Source organism: Corvus hawaiiensis, chromosome 2, assembly GCF_020740725.1.
Source record: "Corvus hawaiiensis isolate bCorHaw1 chromosome 2, bCorHaw1.pri.cur, whole genome shotgun sequence".
Classification (NCBI taxonomy): domain Eukaryota; kingdom Metazoa; phylum Chordata; class Aves; order Passeriformes; family Corvidae; genus Corvus; species Corvus hawaiiensis.
Window position 1 is genome coordinate 31,221,078 of NC_063214.1, and position 17,319 is coordinate 31,238,396.

At 54.2% G+C, this 17,319-nt stretch overlaps 2 protein-coding genes across 2 annotated transcripts; one reads left to right on the top strand and one right to left on the bottom strand.

Moving 5' to 3' along the window:
* The first annotated feature begins 345 nt into the window (after window positions 1-345).
* Window positions 346-3,185, top strand: LOC125317139 (protein Wnt-4-like). Its single transcript, XM_048286819.1, is given in 7 exon segments — window positions 346-410; window positions 731-972; window positions 1,469-1,567; window positions 1,570-1,596; window positions 1,751-1,893; window positions 2,564-2,854; window positions 2,857-3,185. Coding segments are annotated over 7 exon segments (1,044 nt in total). The 3' UTR covers window positions 3,034-3,185.
* Window positions 3,186-4,592: 1,407 nt separating this feature from the next.
* Window positions 4,593-15,823, bottom strand: LOC125321377 (acrosin binding protein). Its single transcript, XM_048294131.1, has 10 exons — window positions 15,724-15,823; window positions 14,755-14,967; window positions 12,124-12,218; window positions 11,906-12,008; window positions 11,409-11,688; window positions 6,122-6,254; window positions 5,762-5,941; window positions 5,488-5,655; window positions 5,326-5,412; window positions 4,593-4,830 (listed from the first exon to the last, which is right to left on the bottom strand). The coding sequence occupies exons 1-10, from the start codon at window positions 15,770-15,772 to the stop codon at window positions 4,702-4,704; spliced, it is 1,437 nt and encodes a 478-aa protein (XP_048150088.1). The 5' UTR covers window positions 15,773-15,823; the 3' UTR covers window positions 4,593-4,701.
* Window positions 15,824-17,319: the final 1,496 nt, after the last annotated feature.

Genomic DNA, 17,319 nt, shown 5'->3' on the forward strand with positions numbered 1-17,319 from the left:
CACAGACGCTGCCCCCATCCATGTGAGCTCCTCGTGATGGATGCCCACCCCAGAGCCCAAGCTCAGAGCTCTCCCACCGTGCTGCCCAAGCTGTAGCACTGGTGTGGACAACCTTGCAAGGCCAGCCCAGCAGGGTTCTGCGGGCTACAGGGTCTCGGATGCTGGCAGGCACACCCAGACAGCCCACGGCCACTGCCCAGGGCTGGGACTACCCCTGCTTTGCAGGGCTGGGCTGGAGCTGCTGTGAAAGCCACTGTTGGGCAGAGGCTGTGGGAAGCCACAGGAGGGGGATTCAGACAGCTGCTGTGCCGGGGCTTAAGGTGGTGAAGTTTTGCCACAGACAGGATGGAGCTGGTGTGGCTGTATGTGGTGCTGATCCACGTGCAGCACGTTGCTGCTGTGACCTGGCTGTAAGTATGCTTTGTGCTTGTACTGTCTGGGGTGGAAAGCCGCCTAGGGAGGTGCTGTATCAAAGAAAATAGGGCGAGAACAGGGTGGTGGAGGAAGGAATCTGGGCAACCAAATGGCGGAAGGGGCATCTCTGGGAGCATGGAGGGAGAGGGATGGTGCAGACCAGAATGTGGAGCAAGAATGTCCAATTCACAGACAACATGGCCACATCCCCTTCCCTGCCCAATTTCTGCTCTAAGATATGGCTAGAGAGGGTTAGTCCTGCAGAGGTAAGGCCCTGGCTCTAGCCCATCTGCAACTGAACCTCTACCCTGCCCCACAGGTCCCTGGCCAAGCAGACTTCCCTGAAGGCAGTCCTCCGGGACGCCAGGGGCTGTGATGGCCTGGCAGGGCTGGTGGAAGAGCAGGTCCGCGTTTGCCGGCGGCAAGTGGAAGCCATGGAGGCAGTGCAGCAAGGCACGGAGCTGGCTGTCCTCGAGTGCCAGCACCAGTTTCACTCTCGCTGATGGATCTGCTCCACCCTGCAGGGGCTGCAGGTCTTCAGCAAGGCCACCATCCAAGGTCAGCAAGGGGGAGGTGGCGCAGGCAGGCTCGGCGTGGTGTCACTCCAGTGTGCCTACTGTCCCCTTGACACATCAGCCTTTCCTGGGCTAGTGTGCAAGGACCCCTCCCCAGAGGGGCCAGTGCCTTCTTCCAGATGCTAGCCTGTCTGTCAGCACGGAGCAAACTGAACCGAATGCTCTTACACGTATTAGCATTCTGGAGAAACTCCTTCCCATTTGGCCACATTTGGCATTTTGGTCCCATTGGACCATCCTGGGTGCCAGCTCTGCAGGCTGGTAAATCTTCTCCCCGACCCCGCCACCCACCCTGCCACAGAGCCGTGTCACTTACTGGCTCCCAGCCTTGGGGGCAGCTGGGTGAACATCCTGACATCTATTCCTCCCGAGCAGTCTCCATCTGCATGCATCCTTCCTGCACACAGTGACAGCCTCTTTTCCCACACTGTGCCCCATCAGTGCCTTTGCCCTCTGTGCCAATTCTTGTCCTGCTGCAGGCACACGGGAGTCTGCTTTCATCCACGCCATCTCCGCTGCCGGCATTGCTTTTGCTGTGACCTGTGCCTGCAGCCTCAGGGAGCTGCACAAGTGTGGCTGCACAAGGTCCGAGGAGTCAGCTCTGAAGGTGAAGGAAGAGAGGTGGCAGGGAACAGGTGGCAGAGGGGAAGGTCCATAGGGGAGACAGACCAGAGAAGGAGACACTTCCATTCTCCACAGGTCTTTGGGAGATCCTCTCAGGGCTTCTCTTTCCTTGTCTCAAGGCCGCTTTCCCTCTGCAGGTTTCCAGTGGTCAGGCTGTTCTGATAACCTGTCTTACAGGATTGCCTTCTCTCAGGCCTTAGTGGACAGCCCTGAGAGGAGCCGTGGTGTCTCCTCCAGCTGAGCGCTCATGAACCTGCACAACAATGAGGCTGGGAGGAAGGTGAGAGCAGGAACAAGGCCTGGGAGCAAGCCTGGCTGCAGGGGCTTCTCCCTGGCTGGGCAGAGCTCAGTCCAGCCCCCATGGCCCAACAGGCACTCCAGGGCAGCCTTGTGTTCCCCGAGGAGTCTGCATCCTGCTGCCTTTCCTAGCCCACCACTGAGCTGGCTCCTGCCTGTGTGGAGGGGAGTCCCAGCCTCACCTACCCACTTCTGTGCAGCCTCCTCTTCCTCACAGAGCCCAGCTATGATTTAGGAAATTTACTCTGTTCTGCTCCGAAGGGCTTCCCTGCCCCTCCAGCCCCTCTTCAATAAAGACATCTGCAGGAGCCACAGTCAGATCTGGTCCCCTGAACATCCTCTGCCTCTGGGCAGATGTGTTCCCCTCCCACAGCCCCGCAGATCAGAACAGGTCCCCATCCCTCCCTCTGCCTCAGGAATTTCTCTTACAGACCCAAACCATCTTGTTTCCCACAGAGTGGATCTCCTTCTGTTCACATTGGCCTGGCTTAAAAAGACATTTTTGCCCTTTCACTTTCCCCTTCCTCTTCCCTTTCTCGATCCTGCCCCCGCTCTCCAGCTCCCTGGGCGCAGCGTTGGGGGAACAGCAGCAGCATGGGAGGGGTTGGGAAGGGTGTCCCTGGTCTGGCTGGCAGCTGCCTCCTTCTCCACAGGCCCTCCTGGCCCACATGAAGGTGGAGTGCAAGTGTCATGGTGTGTCGGGCTCCTGCGAGGTGCGCACCTGCTGGAAAGTCATGCCTCCCTTCCGCCAGGTGGGCAACGTCCTCAAGGAAAAGTTTGAGGGGGCAGCGGAGGTTTACCCGAAGCGGGTCGGTTCCCGCAAGCTCCTGGTGCCCAAGAGCTCTCGCTTCAAGCCCTACACGGCTCACGTCCTGGTCTACCTGCTGGCCAGCCCGGACTTCTGCGACCGGGACCCTCGGCACGGGATCTCCGGCACCTCCGGGAACACCGGTGCAGGCGCACATGGCTGGCCACGGACGGCTGCGAGCTGCGGTGCTGCGGCCGCGGCTTCCCCACGGCCCGGGCGGAGCTGGTGCAGCGCTGCAGCTGCGAGTTCCGCCGGTGCTGCTCCGAACAGTGCGAGCAGAGCCGGCTCCTCGTGGAGGTGCACGGGTGCCGCTGAGGGGAGGCTGCCCGGCCACTGCCGAGCCGCAGGGAAGGTGCCCAGGGGTGCCACAGGCTCCTGCGTGCTCCGCATACAGCACCCTCCCGCCGGCCGCGGTGGGCTGCTGCGGTTTGAATTGTTTCTCCGGAGGGAGGGTTGGAGGGCACAGGCCAAATAAACCACTAAATTTAAGCAAAAGACCCAGCCGCAGTGGAAAGCGAAGTGCACGCAAAAGCCTCTTGCTCACATGCTGCATTTGGGACCTGGAGAGTCCCGGTCTCTGGTCCCTTCCCTGTCTCTGGACATGCAAGAAATGCCTTCTCCACTGCTCAGCCGTTCTTTTGGCTGGAGAAACGTTTCCAAGAGGAGTTCCAGCAGCTGCCACAGTGAGGCTCCCCTTATTCAGTCTGACCTCAGTGCCAGGGAATGTTACGGAACAAATTATCCTCAGTGCAACCACAGAGCACAACCAGGGAATTGGCCCCAGCCAGGATGGGTTCATAAAAGGCAGGTCCTGCTTGACCAACCTGATCTCCTTTTCTAAGCAGGTGACCTGCCTAGGGATGAGGGAAAGGCTGTGCATGATATCTTCTATCTGGACTTCGGTAAAGCCTTTGACACCATTTCCCACAGCATTCTCCTGGAGAAACTGGCAGCCCATGGCCTGAACAGGTGCATTCTTTGCTGGGTTAAAAACTGTCTGGATGTCCAGGCCGGAGAGTGGTGATGAATAAAGTTACATCCAGCTGGGAACACCACTGGGGCTCCCCAGGGCTCAGTGTGGGGGCCAGTCCTGTTTCAGAACTTTATCAATGATTTGGATGAGGGGATCGAGGGCACCCTCAGTCAGTTACTGGATGACACCAGGTTGGGTGGGAGTGTTGATCTGCTGGAGGGCAGGAGGGCTCTGCAGAGGGATCTGGACAGGCTGGATCGATGGTCTGAGGCCGATTGTATGAGGTTTAATAAGGCCAAGTGCCAGGTCCTGCTCTTGAGTCACAACAACCCCAGGCAGCACCACAGGCTGGGGACAGAGTGGTGGGAAGCTGCCCAGAGGAAAAGGACCTGGAGGTGCTGGCTGACAGTGGCTGAACATGAGCCAGAGTGTGCCCAGGTGGCCGAGAAGGCCAATGGCACCTGGCCCGTATCAGCAATAGAGTGGCCAGCAGGACCTGGGCAGGGATTGCCCCCCTGTACATGGTACTGGTGAGGCCACACCTCGAGTGCTGTGTCCAGTTCTGGGACACTCACTGCAAGAAAGACACCAAGGTGCTGGAGTGAGTCCAGAGAAGGGCAACAAAGCCTGTGAAGGGCCTGGAGTGTCTAAAGGAGCTGGAGTGGTTTAAGCTGGAGAAAAGGAGGCTCAGGGGAGCCTTGATCACTCTCTACAACTCCCTGAAAAGAGGCTGTAGCCAGGTGGGGGTTGGTCTCTTCTCCCAGGCAACCAGTAACAAGACAAGAGGGAATGGCTCTAAGCTATGCCAGGAGAGGTTCAGGATGGATATTAGGAAAAAATTTCTTCACTGAAAGGGTGGTCAGGCATTGGAGGCTCCCCAGGGCAGTGGTGGAATCACCACCCCTGGAAGTGTTCAAAAAACAAGTAGACATGGCACTTTGTGATATGGTTTAGTGGGCATGGTGGTATTTGGTCAAAGGCCTTGACTATCTTGAAGGTCTTTACAAACTTTAATCATTTTTTGATTGCTGTCTGGAGAGGCTTTGGAACCTCTCTTGCCACAGCTGCACCTCCTTGTCTCCCTCCTTCACACTCAGCACCCAGAAGGTCTTGTTATGCTGGCATTCCACACGAACCACCTGCAAGGAGAGCCTGAGTTCTCAGGAGTGGTACCACTGCCCATCCTTCCCCAAGGAAAGAGACCTCTGTGGTGGATGGCATCTGGAGGCTGGGATGATGGGGGCACCAGGGGGAAGAGGGGAGGACCAGATGGGAAGTGGTTCAGCTGATAGCTGAACTGTGTGTTTGCTAGGATCCAGGCCAGTCCTCTGTCCTGCTCTGGTGATTTGGGGTTTTGTTACTGCCTAGGAAGCACCCAGCAGATGGGGGAGATCCTGCCCTGCAGGGATATACAGGGATACCACCCCCCACATCGTCCTTGCAAGTCTCACCCACCAATGACATCCCAGTTGTACTGGGCTCGCTATTTGCTCCCCCCTCCCCCAAACACACCCAATTATGTCCTAGAAGGAAAAGCAGTGGGCCAGTGGGTCCAACAGGGACTCAGGGCTGGCTGTAGAGGGGCCAGCTGTGGAAGGGCAGACTGTGCAAAAGGCAGCGCAGCTGCTTCTCACCCCGTAGTTGTGGATGCTCTTCAGGAGGCACTGGTAGCTCTTGAACATGCAGTAGTTGGGATGCTGAACTCCGCTCGAGTCACAGATCTGACGACATGGGAATGAAGGTCAGAGAGAGAAGAGGAGAAGGAGGGATGGGAACATTGACTGGTGCTCACCCACCTTTCTCGAGCCATCCCTGTCTTGGAAGGCGTCGTACTCTGCCTTCAGCCAGAGGGTGACAGCAGGGTCCTTACAGCCATGGATGGCCAAACGGCTGCACCAGTACTCCAGCCTCATCCCTCTCAAAAAGTCTATGTTGTAGTCCTCCAGGGTCTGTGAGGACCTGGACTGCAAAGGGGTGGGATAAAGTGAGCCATGCTTCTTCCTCCCCTTCCCCAACTCCCAGTCCCGGCTCCTCCTTGGGGAGCAGCAGGACATTCAGCTCGCTCGGTACCTTGCCCTCTGCATCCCCGTGCTGGGCTGAGATCTGAGGGTTGATGTAGGTGGAGAAGCTGCCTGAGTCGCAGTGGACGCGGTTCAGGGTCTCCATGTTCTGGCACTGCTCCCTCTTCAGCGAGCAGAAAGCGCAGTCGGGGCACAGGTCCATGTGGTGCCGCCCAAGGTTGTCACACACCTGGGGTGGATGCAGCGGGGAGTCAGGGGGGAACAGGAGACTGAGAACCTCCCAAAAGAGGTGCCTGAGGAGTTCCTGTATTCCTGGCTTGGAGCTTGCCCCCCTGGTCACCCAGGTCAGCTTCTCCCAGGAGGTGGCCTGCACACAGTGGGGGCCAAAGGTGGACATTGGTATCCTTACCGAGTCTCCAAACCCAAAGACTCTTCTTTCCATCTCCTTCCAGGCCATGGCGAGCATGGATGAGAGACAATTTCCCTCCAGCACTGCAAAGCACAGGACCAGCACTGCCTCATCATTCTGCAGGGCTAAAAGGCTGACAGAGAAAGGGAAGGAGGGAGTGATCTCATTCCTTGTCACAAACTGAAGAGATGCATCTTTAGTCAGAAACTGAAAACAACACCAAAACAAAGCAAAAAATCCCTTCCCAAAGAACCCTTGGACTCTTGGCTAAACTGCACAGAGGAATGGGGCTCTCTGTAGCGTCTGTACATGCCTGTGTAACACAGAGGCCACAGGGGAGTTGGTGCGCATTTGGGGGCATGTGAGAGGGACTGGATGAGGAGCAGAGCTTGAAGAGCTTTCCCAGGGTCCCTGCAGCAGCTGCTGCCTAATTTCATCTGAGTGCACAGTGAGGAGATGTTTGTTAGATGTCTGCTGAGTGTTGAATGTGGGGCAGCCGCGTTTGGGTCTGCAGGATGTCACTTATTAAGCCTCCCTCCAAAGTATTTGACACAAACAGGGAAAAACTTGTTAACCATGAATTAACTGTTCCTCCAAACTGCCACGGGTAGCTAAAAGTAGAGAATTTAAGGACAGTGGGATCAGAACAATGAGAATATTTGGCATCTCCTAGGGACAATGGAATTTGTAAACATGGTACAGAACTGTTAGCAGACAGGGATGGTTGGTTTCAGTCATCATTGATGATGCAGAAGAGGTAAACATGCTCATTAGATATTTGCTTCTCATGTCTGGAAATAAAACCAGTGATAAATAAACAAACTTTTGATCTGACAGAGAGTAAGAAGAGCAGCAACTGCTTATGTTAAAATGCTCTTAAAATCCATGCATGGACTAACATGTATATACAAGTTTTCCTGAGAATATCTGAAACTTCTTGGAGACCTTCAGATCAGCATTAAAGAAAAATAAAGAAGAGGTGGAGAACCTGAAGGAAGATCATGAAGATGAGATTTCCTAAGGCCTGGAAAACTCTCTCCTAGAGGTAGAAGCTGAAAAAGCATCACTCAGTTGAGCAAACACCCTAATGGGTACCCACTCAGTCAGTCAGCACTTTTACCAAGGAGGGCTTCAGCTGGAACCTCTCCTTGTCAGCAGGTGGAAGAGTAATGACTTTTGGTGACCGGAATTTGGGGCGAGATCCATTCAAACCAGAAGCAAACTGCCTCTTCCTGGGGTGTTTAGCATAGGAACAGCTGGTGGGGTGCTTCAAAAAGATATCCCAAACTTCTCTTAGGAGACGAGTCCATGGCTCAACCACATAGCACTGTTTTTTTCTTTGGGGCTCACCAGACATGACTTCATGTCCTGTGCTGAGCAGGAAGGTCAGGGTGCGTGGTCAGAGCAATTCCTAGACCTGAATGTTAAAAGAGATGAGCCTCCCAGAAAACTGCCATCCGCCTGAGTTTACAAGAATTCTGCTGCTGTCTCTGTCACATCCTTTTCCTCCTCTATCTCTGCTCTCCATCTCTGCTGTGAGTTTTTCTGGCCTCACAGTTGCCAATTTATGAGCTGATTTACCACCTCTGGGTGAGTATAACAGCACTGCTGCTGGTTCTCTCCACTCGTTGACATGCTGCTGAGCTGTTTGTGGATGCACAGAGGTTTCACCATGCTTCAGGGAAAGGGATGGGTCTATCTAAAGCGATTTCCTAATGCAAATCCCTCCCTTGCTTAGTACCTGTGCATGTTATTGTCCTAACCACTGCCCTGGAAAAAGCCTAACAGTGACTGTGAGGCAAGGATCCAAGCGGAATGGGAAAAAACCCCCCAGCATTAAGAAGAATCTGTGGGCTGAGATCAGTAATTGATCCAAGGCAAAAAGAGAAAACTTCAGGTAACAGCTTATCATACTTTTTATCTCAGGATGTGGAAGGACACACAGAGCCTGCTCCAGCGGTATCTCTGAAGAGTGCTGGTGAGCAGCATCCGCCTCTCCCGCCATGTAATGACAAGGATTTGGGCCATTAGCTTTCAGCTGCTGAACCTTCCTGATACTGGCTGGCTGAGGTGCAGTGAGCACCTGAGGCAAGCAGAAAAGAAGATAAGGAGCGAACGGCAGCTTTCCAGCACTTGGTAACTTCTGATTTAGGGGGGTTGCTGCAGGAAACTAAAACCAGTTATGAAAAAGCCACTCTTAAGAGCTTCAGAAAGAGGAAAAAAATCTTTGACTGCATGCTAGGGCTGGTTATGGGTGATGATAAGTCAAAAAGAGTGTTTTTTCTGGGGATGGTATTTTTAATGAAGGGTCTGGCCTTAAAATGAAAGCCTGTGGGGTTGAAGTAGATAAGCACCACAAGGAGTGTTTGGAGGGGTAAAGCAGGAAGAGAAGGAGGAGGGCAAGTCACCAGGAGTGTATGTATCTCTCATGGCACATAAATATCCCAAGGGTGGGTGCCACCAGGATGGTGCCAGACTCTTTTCAGTGGTGCCTGGCCACATGATGAGGAGCAGTGGCCATAAACTAAACCACAAGAAGTTCCACCTCAATATCAGGAAGAACTTCTTTACATTGAAGGTGGCAGAACACTGGAACAGGCTGCCCAGGGAGGTCATGGAGTCTCCCTCTCTGGAGACAATCAAAACTCACCTGGACATGATCCTGTGCTACCAGCTCTACGTGACCCTTCCTTGGCAGGGGGGTTGGACAGGATAATCTCCACAGGTCCCTTCCAACTCTAACAGTTCAGGGATTCTGAGGGGGCTTGGAGCAGCCCTGCTGGGGAAGCTGGGCTCACATGAACCACAAGTGAGCATCCATGTGTGAATACCAACAGAATGAGATCTGGATCTGGGACAGCTGTGATGCTGAAAGGGGTGTAGGGATTGTAGCTGACAAATGACACAACAGTGGGAAGCCCTGGGAAAAAGGGCAAATGCAATTCTTTGTGCAAACAGAAAAGCAGGGAAGGGAGGTTGATGTCCTTCCACGTACCCAAATGCTGAACCCCATCACTGGGTAGTGCACACAGAGCTGGAGCATGGGGTGTTTTAAAGGGACACTGGAAATTGCTGCAGAAAATGAATGTTGCATGGGCTTTATAAGGTAAGGGCTACAGAGCTCTCTTTAGCTTATTGCAAGACTGAATCATGCTTTAGTGGTAACCGAGGAGAGGAAATACTGGGAAATAAGGCAGAAACCACAGTAAGGACTAAAAATAGAAGCTAAGTGCAATAATTGTCATCTCCCCCTCCTGCCCAGCGATTCACTGCTACCAGAAAGACCACAGAAGAGTGCTGCAGATTCTTCTTGTATTACTACCCTTGCCCTGTCTGTCTCTAAAGACTGCAGTTGGCCCCATCAGGCATTATGAAAGCTGGAATAGCTACCAGAGCAGCTGCCACAAGCCACAAGGGATGAACAAGAAGGATGGATGTCCTGCTGGACATAAGGCCCTAGGGAAGACATGCAGCTCTGGGATCTGTGCCCATCACAGCCCTGCCCACCTTGTGTTAAACCGTATGCTGAATGGCACCTGTGCACAACGACCAGTCCCACCCAGCACTGCTCCTCTGGCTGGAATGGAAATGCCTCCAGGCATTTTGCCCCTTTTTTAGGTCATGCTTTGAAGTCCCTCTGAGAGGAGGCGGGACGTGGCGAGCAGCAAAGCCGACAGGCGCGGTCTATCTCGCCTTTTTATCCTCAGTGAGGTTTAAGCTTTGCTTAGCGTGATTGATGGGGCTCGGCTGCCAGTTACAGACACACAGTCAGCATTAGTGTCTTTGAGAAACTCTGCAGCAGAATAGCGAGTGTCATCTGCAATCACAGCAGTCCCCCAGTAATCCCAATAGAACTCAGTCAGGGCAAGGCTCAGTTTCAGAGGCAGGGAGAACGAAATCCTCAATGAAATACAATTTTGCCTGAGAGCACATACACCAGGAAAACTTTATCCAGGCAGTGAAAGCCTCCTACAATATTAGGAAGGAGGATGACATACGTTAGAGGCTTGCAAAAGAGCAGTTACAGCTTTAACAACGTGATGCAATTCATCTTTACATGCAGAAGTGGAATCTCTGGCTGCACTGTGGCACTGGTATGCAGTGCATTCAAGAGAAACCACAGATGTGCAGTCAGGCACAAAATCTGTGCATTTACAGGAACCCCACCAGCCAGCAAGAGAGCGAAACCAAAATCACTTCTCCATGAAAACCACATCTAGACACCATTTTTTTTTCTCTTGGTAAGCAAAATAATATTTGCATGTCAGTCAAAGCAAGTGGTCCTCAGCCACAAGGTAGTAAAGGATCAAAAAGTAAATTTGAGTGAAAGCAAATATCAAGCAAATATCATCAAATATCAAAAGATATCCTTTTGTAGGTCTTTTCTGTGCATGTTATTGTCCTAACCACCGCCTGCTACCTGAGGATGGAGGCAAACAGATCCTCAGCAGACCAGCTGAGAAGAGCTCAACGTGCTCCATAAGCTCCTAATGCATCGGTAGGCCAGAGGAACTGAGAAGGGTGTGTGGAAGGACTGCAGCAAGCTGGCCTGGCGCAGGGCCCCTACTGAACTGCCATGTTGCTGCCTCCAAAACCAGAATGGGGAACCAGACAGCCCCTTGGAAGAGCTGTGCACAGATCCAGAGTGCACAGAGGAGCATGTGCTCGAGGAGAAGCAGTGGCCCTGCACAGCTTTGTGCTCCCGGCTGTTTCCTAGCCCAGGGCTGCTTCTACTGCCCTTGGGGGAGGACAGAGAACTCCTCGGGGCGCTCCTCAGGTCAGGCTGCTTTAAGAACCATCTGCTTCGCGTTGCACGCAGAGGCAAGGAGCACAGCGGGACACATCCCAAGGACCTGTGTTTGCAAGGACACTATTTCTGCACATCACCCAGACTCCTGGGAGATGTGTTTGGAGGAGGAGTGCAGAGGTGATTGTATAGTGCAGGTGGCCACAATGTGGGGAAACACAGGCATGGGACAAAGCCCTGCCTGCAGCTCAGGCCCAGACTTAACTCACTTTGGTCAGGATGCCAGGACAGTGCCATTTTCAGGCACTAACAGTGCTGGATCACCCTCTTCCTGCTCACTCTGTGCTGGAGTGAGGGGTGCCTGGGGGCACCCCAGGTACACTCCTGCTCTGGATGGGACAGCTTGCTCCAGAACACTTGCCCACATCACCACCTGCTCCGAGTGGAGACATGGATGCCGTGGGGCTGCTGTCTGGTGTGCACAAGGACAGCGCTGCACGGGTGGCGTGTGGCACCCAGACAGAGCAGACTTCTCCTCACCTGCCTCGGGGGGGCACTTCGGGCTTTGATGTGCGTCCTGGGCCCGAGGTGGTGAAGTTCCAAGAAGAGCTCTTGGTGTCCAGGGATGCATCCAAGGAGAGGGCCGAATGGATCAGCTGCCAGATGCTTTCCCTCAGGCTTTGTTCATCAGGGGATTCCACCGTGGAAGGTGAGGTGGCAGCCCAGGGAGTTGGTGGGCTCGCAGTCCTCCTGCTCTTCTGCCAGGGTGTGGGTGCCTTTGGAGTGGCTGTGGGGTGCTTTGTCGGCCGTGGTTTCTGACCTAACAGTGCAGGAGAGAACTTCAGAGGGGCTTCCAATTGTCCTGCGGCAGGGCATCAGCAGGCGAGAGAGAAGCCTGCTTACGAGGGGTGAGACAGAGGGATGGAGCAGCCGAGGGCGCCTTTTAGAGGCCAGACAGAAAGCTGCAGGGGTGGGGAGCAGCTGCAGGAGACCAGCAGGTGAGCAGGGGTGCCCAGCACAGCCCGGTGCAGCCGTACCTTGTGTGACAGGGGAGCCTCTGCCCGCTGCCGAGGAGTTCACAGCGCTGGATTGCTCCATCGGGGAAGGGCTTGGTAGAGACCAACTCGAACATGGGACTCGCTGCGTGGAGGAGAGAGGGAGAAAAGTGACTCTCACTATGTCACCTTCCCTTCCTCCTCACCCTTCCATTTCCCGAGAGATATTCCCCCCACCTGTCCCACAGCCCACTCTTTACCTTGATGTAGAACTCCTGTTTGAGGCAGCGATACTGGGCGAACTGGCAGAAGGTGTGGAACTGCACCACCTCTGGAAATTCACTGCAGACTGGCCCTGCAGACAGAGATGTGGGATGGAGGCAGGCCTGGATGCACCAAGAGGTGGGGACCTCTCGGGTGGTGGCCCATGGATGCAGGGCAAGTCCAAGCTGTGTGCCCCCAGGTGGAGATCACAGCCTTGGGCTGTTACAGCTCCCGATTCCAGGCACCACATCCCTTTTCCCTCCAACCCTCTGAGGTTTCACTTTGTCCTTCTGCTCTTTTCCACACAGTTATCTTCCCTATGACAGAGAGACAAATTTCCTGTTTCCAGGATCTGATGCTTCTGTTATTAGTCTTTGTTGGGTTTAAAAAAGAGAAAAAAGGCAAGTAGTGATGTAATAGGTTAAAAAGATGACCAGACCAGGCCTGGGAGCACCAGAAAGTCAGAGAATGGTTTGGTTTGGAAGGGTCCTTATAGATCATCAAGTTCTAAGATCATCTCCTTCCACCAGACCAGGTTGTTCAAAGACCCATCCAGCCTGGTCTTGTTGAGTCAGGGATGGGGCTGCCACAGCTTCTCCAGGCAGATGGCTCCAGAAGAGATAAATTCTTCAAGGCAGTATAATTTAACATTGATTCCAACCTTGCAGGGGATGGAGGAGGGTCCATGGGGCCAGGATGGTGCTGGCAAACCCTGTGCCTGTACACACATACTTTGTAGTCTTGACCAGCACGGCCGGCACACTGACTCCAGAGCTGCAGCTCTTCCTGCAGCAATTGCAGGAAAGCCAAGGGCATGCAGGAGAGCAGAAAACACTGGAGAATTGGGTGACCTTGTGCTCCCTCTGCTCTAGGAGTGCATGGCCTGGCTGTGAGAACAGGGGAAGTGCTGGCTGAGAGGGAGGGCATTAGCAGTGAAATTGCACTGCTCATGCACTGTCCTTTACCCTGTACTCACTTCTTGTGCTGAGCAAACAGCTGCACCATCAAAAGCAGAATTTCAGATATACACCATGATCCCAGCCCAGAAAAATGCCCAACTTGTAGGAGAAACTCCAGATCCCCACCCCATCCCTTGTTTAAAGCACAAGGTATTGTAGGGAGCAGTCCAGATCCCCACACTGTCCTTCATTTAAGGCACAAGGTGACCGAATGGGCACAATTAATGCTCATGGATATCTGGATGTAGAGAGCACTGCCATGGCTCTGTGAGGACAGCAGAGGCTAAACATGAGAGGGCAGACACTCTGCTACATCTGTTCCACCTCTCAGCCTGGCTGAAACGTGCCAAAATAGCCCCAAAACTGGAAAAAGGGTAACACAAAGGCAAATAAATTCTGCTGGATGGGTGTATCAGGCTGATGGATGGGAGAAAATAAGGTTAAAAGGGCAACCTGCAAAATTATCCCATCTTCTGGCATTTCCAGATGCTTCTGCTCTTGACAATGGAGTTTCTGAATGCAGCAGCAGTGGGAGTGTGGCTGGACATGACAAACTGGGCAAATTGGAATTGGGCACCACAAGGAGAGGAACCAGGGACAGGCCCTGGGTGCACAAAGCACCATGGCATCGTGGATTGCAGGTGCCCAAAAGTGAGTGAGGAGCACAGGACTCATCCCTGGGTCTGGTGATGTGGGGTGGGACTCATTCTCCCAACACAGCTGCAGAAACCAGCAAGAAATAGTTGCCCTCATGCTGCAGTCCAATAAGCACAGTTGGCTGATCATTCAGCTCATTGACGTTCATATCTAAATATAAAGACATATTTTTTTATGAGAAAATTGCTCCTATTTTTTTTTCCTCTCTGAAGAAAAATACAACAGAAGTAGTCCCAAGTTTTTCAGCTGCACAGATATAATTATACCACTTAAATTCTCTGATGCAGGGGTGCAGGGAAAATATGACTGCAGAGATTTGAAGGGTGCTGTTGCTATGGTGCTTTCTGAACTGGGATGTTTCTTGGCTCCTGGTATGTTAAACACTTAAAAAGGCAGCTCATCAGCTCAAGTTTTCTTAAAGACCTAGGAGAGCCCGTGAGCCAAGATTCTGCATTAACCCTCAGATGAAGCTGGAAGGAGCTGGTAAGAGACCAGGAGCTACACTGAGCTTGAGAAAACTGTGGCCAGTTTTCCTCTTGCCAGCCCACCAATAGAGATGTGGAGAAAGGAAGGGCCACTGAAGTGGCTGTGGCTTTAAGCCCCATGACCTGTGAAGAGAGGCTGGGGTAGCTGTGATTGATCATCTGGGTGAAGAGGAGAAGTTACAGCAGCCCACAAGGGCTTGAAGGAAAGCTACAAGAGGACCGACCCTTTTTGGTGGTCGAAAAAACCATGCAAAGGAGGTTAGGGCTGGCCATTGGGAAAGACTTTTTTTTTTTTTTTCTCTCCAGGAAAGTGGTGCAGCACTGAAAGGGATGCCCAGAGAGGCCACAAGAGCTGCTGTGCTTTAGTTCTGCGAGTGTCTGCTCCAAGCTGCTCTTTGGGCTGTAGAACCCAAACCAACCCATCCCATTCCCGCAGTCTTGTGGCATTTTGGGGCAGAGAAGCAGCCACGCTGCTCCAGCTGGGTCCCCGCGCTGCTCTGCGCCTGGGGGCGGGAGATGCCCTTACCTTCGGGGATTTCGCCGTGGTTCTCGTCCTGGTCCAGGTGCAGGATGCTGGGGCTGAGGCAGCCGTACGCCTGGCGCAGCAGGCAGAACATGTTGGCCTGCCAGGGCGGGTGCAGCCTCGCAAAGAACTGCTGGTACTCCCTGTCCGACAGCGGGCTGCCCGCGATGGGGGGCACCGGCGCAGCAGCGGCGGCCGTCGGCAGGGCCAGCACACCTGCGGGACAAACACGGGCATGGGCTGCGCTGTCCTTGGCAGCGACGAGCGGGTGGCAACGAAGGAGCAGCTGGCAGGCTGGCCTGCTCCTGTCTGCTGGCACAGAGCAGAGTGCTGGGACAAACGCTTCAGATGCTGGCCTGAAGTCTCCCTCCATCACTCCTGCCTGCAGGGTGCTGAGGTGACCAGGAGCCCCAGGGGAAAGGGGGGAAAAGAATACAAAGGAAGGAAAAAACCCAAAAACTTTCAAAGTCAGATTTTATTGTGAGTTTGGTTTGGAGTGGGTGGGAGTGTTCTGGTTTTGTTGTTTCTTTTTGTGTGGGGGGATTGGGGTTTTTTGTGGTTTCTTATTGTGTCTGGGTTTTTTTTTTTTTGGGGGGGGGGGGTATATATGTGCTTTTTTCATTCTTCCCCTCAAAAGCCCCAGCCTCCAGAGGCACCCACAATGGTGGTGGTTCCCCTGCTCCCTGCAGTGTGCTGTGGGCACATCCCTGTCCAGGAGGACATCCCTCTGTCTCCTCCCTCCCCTCTTTGCCTCCGGCTGGGCCCCCTCTTCTGCTGCCTCTGCACCCTCCTCTGTCCCCCACCCTAAGTCCCCTCCAAGAGCCTCCAGCTGCCGCAGGGGCGAGCAGAGCTGAGGGCTGACATGGCCTGTGGGCCAAGTCGGGTGGTCTTGTGCGAGATGGGTGTGTGGCAGCAGCAGAACAGGGCTCCAGCCCTGGGCTCTGAGGTGGCCCTGCAAAGGTGGTCACTTACTCAGTAGCCAGAGGAGCCGTGATGTGTCTGCCACAGGCTTCAGCATCATGGAGCTGCTTGGTGGCCAGCTGGGAGTCACTCACACACCGAGCAGGGCAGATGCAGGATGTCTGTGCACTCGGGTTCTGCCCTTGGCAACGGTGGAACCAACCCCTGGCCATGGCACCACAACTGGAACCCGACAGTGGTGTCACCATGGGGCTGGGGAGGGGCGCTGGGGGGCAGCGGGAGCCCGGGCTCACGCCTGTTCGGGGCTCAGGGGACGTGGGCACTCACCGGGAGGGGAGACGCCAGGATGGTGGGGACAAGGAGGAGCGGGAGCCAAACTGGGAGCTTCTCCCTCTGCTTGGGGATATGGTGGCAGCTGGCAACAGCACAACAGCATCTGGGGCCTGGCCAGGCTAACCTGAGGCTGAGGGTAGCCCAAAAGTGGTACCTCTGGAGTACCTTAAACCCCAAATCATTTTATGCTCTTCTGCAGGGGAAAGGAGGCAACATCTGTTCCATCTGCAGGGGTTTGAGAAGCACCCCATGCCTTCCCAGGAGTGTCCCAGCACCAGCTTGCTTCAGGATGTGGTGGAAAGCTGGCTTGATTTCTCCCAGGCAGACACACCACTTTCTGAACTCCTGAGAAGTCAAGGGACCACCACTCTGCTTCTGGCACAGGTGTCCTGAGCACGTCTCTCTGCACAATAAAGCCTTCCCAGGAAAAAGCAGGAGGACAGCTGCTGGCAAAAAGTGTTTGGGGACCACCAGTGCAGAAGTGCTCAGAGCCCTAAGGACTGACTTTGAGGGAGACCCACACCCATGCCCATTTCTTAATGCTGAGACACCCGAAGTGCAGGGCCCAGACACAGCAACCCTCGAGTGCAGCCCGTGGATCGCAGCCAACACGCTGCCTCCCACAGCTGGGCACCTTCTGATGCGAGAGGGAAAGGCACGGCGGCAACCAGCACGGGCGAGCAGCTGTCAGGCTGGGAAGAAACCGCTTGGCACAGCAGCTCCGGGAAGTGCAGGCTAAGCAGAAGTCAGGCTGGCACAGCAACACCGCCGGTCACCCCTGGGCTCTGCGGAGCGGCTCCCTCGCGGCACCAAGGGCGAGCTGCGGGCAAAGCGGGCAAAGTTTTCAGCTGCGCAGCAGGATCCTGCTTCAGGAGCCGCTTCTGTCGCAAATCCTGGGAGATTCCAGCGGCTCTGCTGTATGGAGCAGCTGCAGAGCGTGCTGCAGGTGCGCCGGCTGTGGTTGCGAGGCTGCCACATCGCCTGCCAGTGCCCCGTGGCCATCCAGGCTATCAAGGTGAAAGCTCAAATCGCTCCAGCCACGCAGTCTGTTAAAAAGGTGTCTGGCAACAGCGCGTAGCTCTGGGGGGCCCGGCAGGAGGCGAGCTGTGATTTTCTCTAAGATGTCTTGTTGGAAAGTAGCGTTTCTGAGAAGCTTGAAGCCTGACCATTTAACAACAGCACTGAATTTTGAATGTTTTTGCAGCTCTTTAGAAAGACAGTGATCGGGAGAGTTTTTCCAGCTAGCTCTTGCTGCTCATATTAAAACAGGCAACGCTGGTGGAGCTTGCAAATTTTTGGCAGTCCCTAATCTTC

Excerpts from the sequence above, each read along its gene's own strand:
- LOC125321377 (XM_048294131.1), bottom strand. The coding sequence starts at position 15,772 with ATGATGCTGAAGCCTGTGGCAGACACATCACGGCTCCTCTGGCTACTG. Across the intron at positions 14,968-15,723 it reads ACGGCTCCTCTGGCTACTGA|GTGTGCTGGCCCTGCCGACG; the intron begins GTAAGTGACCAC and ends TTTGTCCCGCAG. Across the intron at positions 5,413-5,487 it reads ACAGGGATGGCTCGAGAAAG|ATCTGTGACTCGAGCGGAGT; the intron begins GTGGGTGAGCAC and ends CCATGTCGTCAG.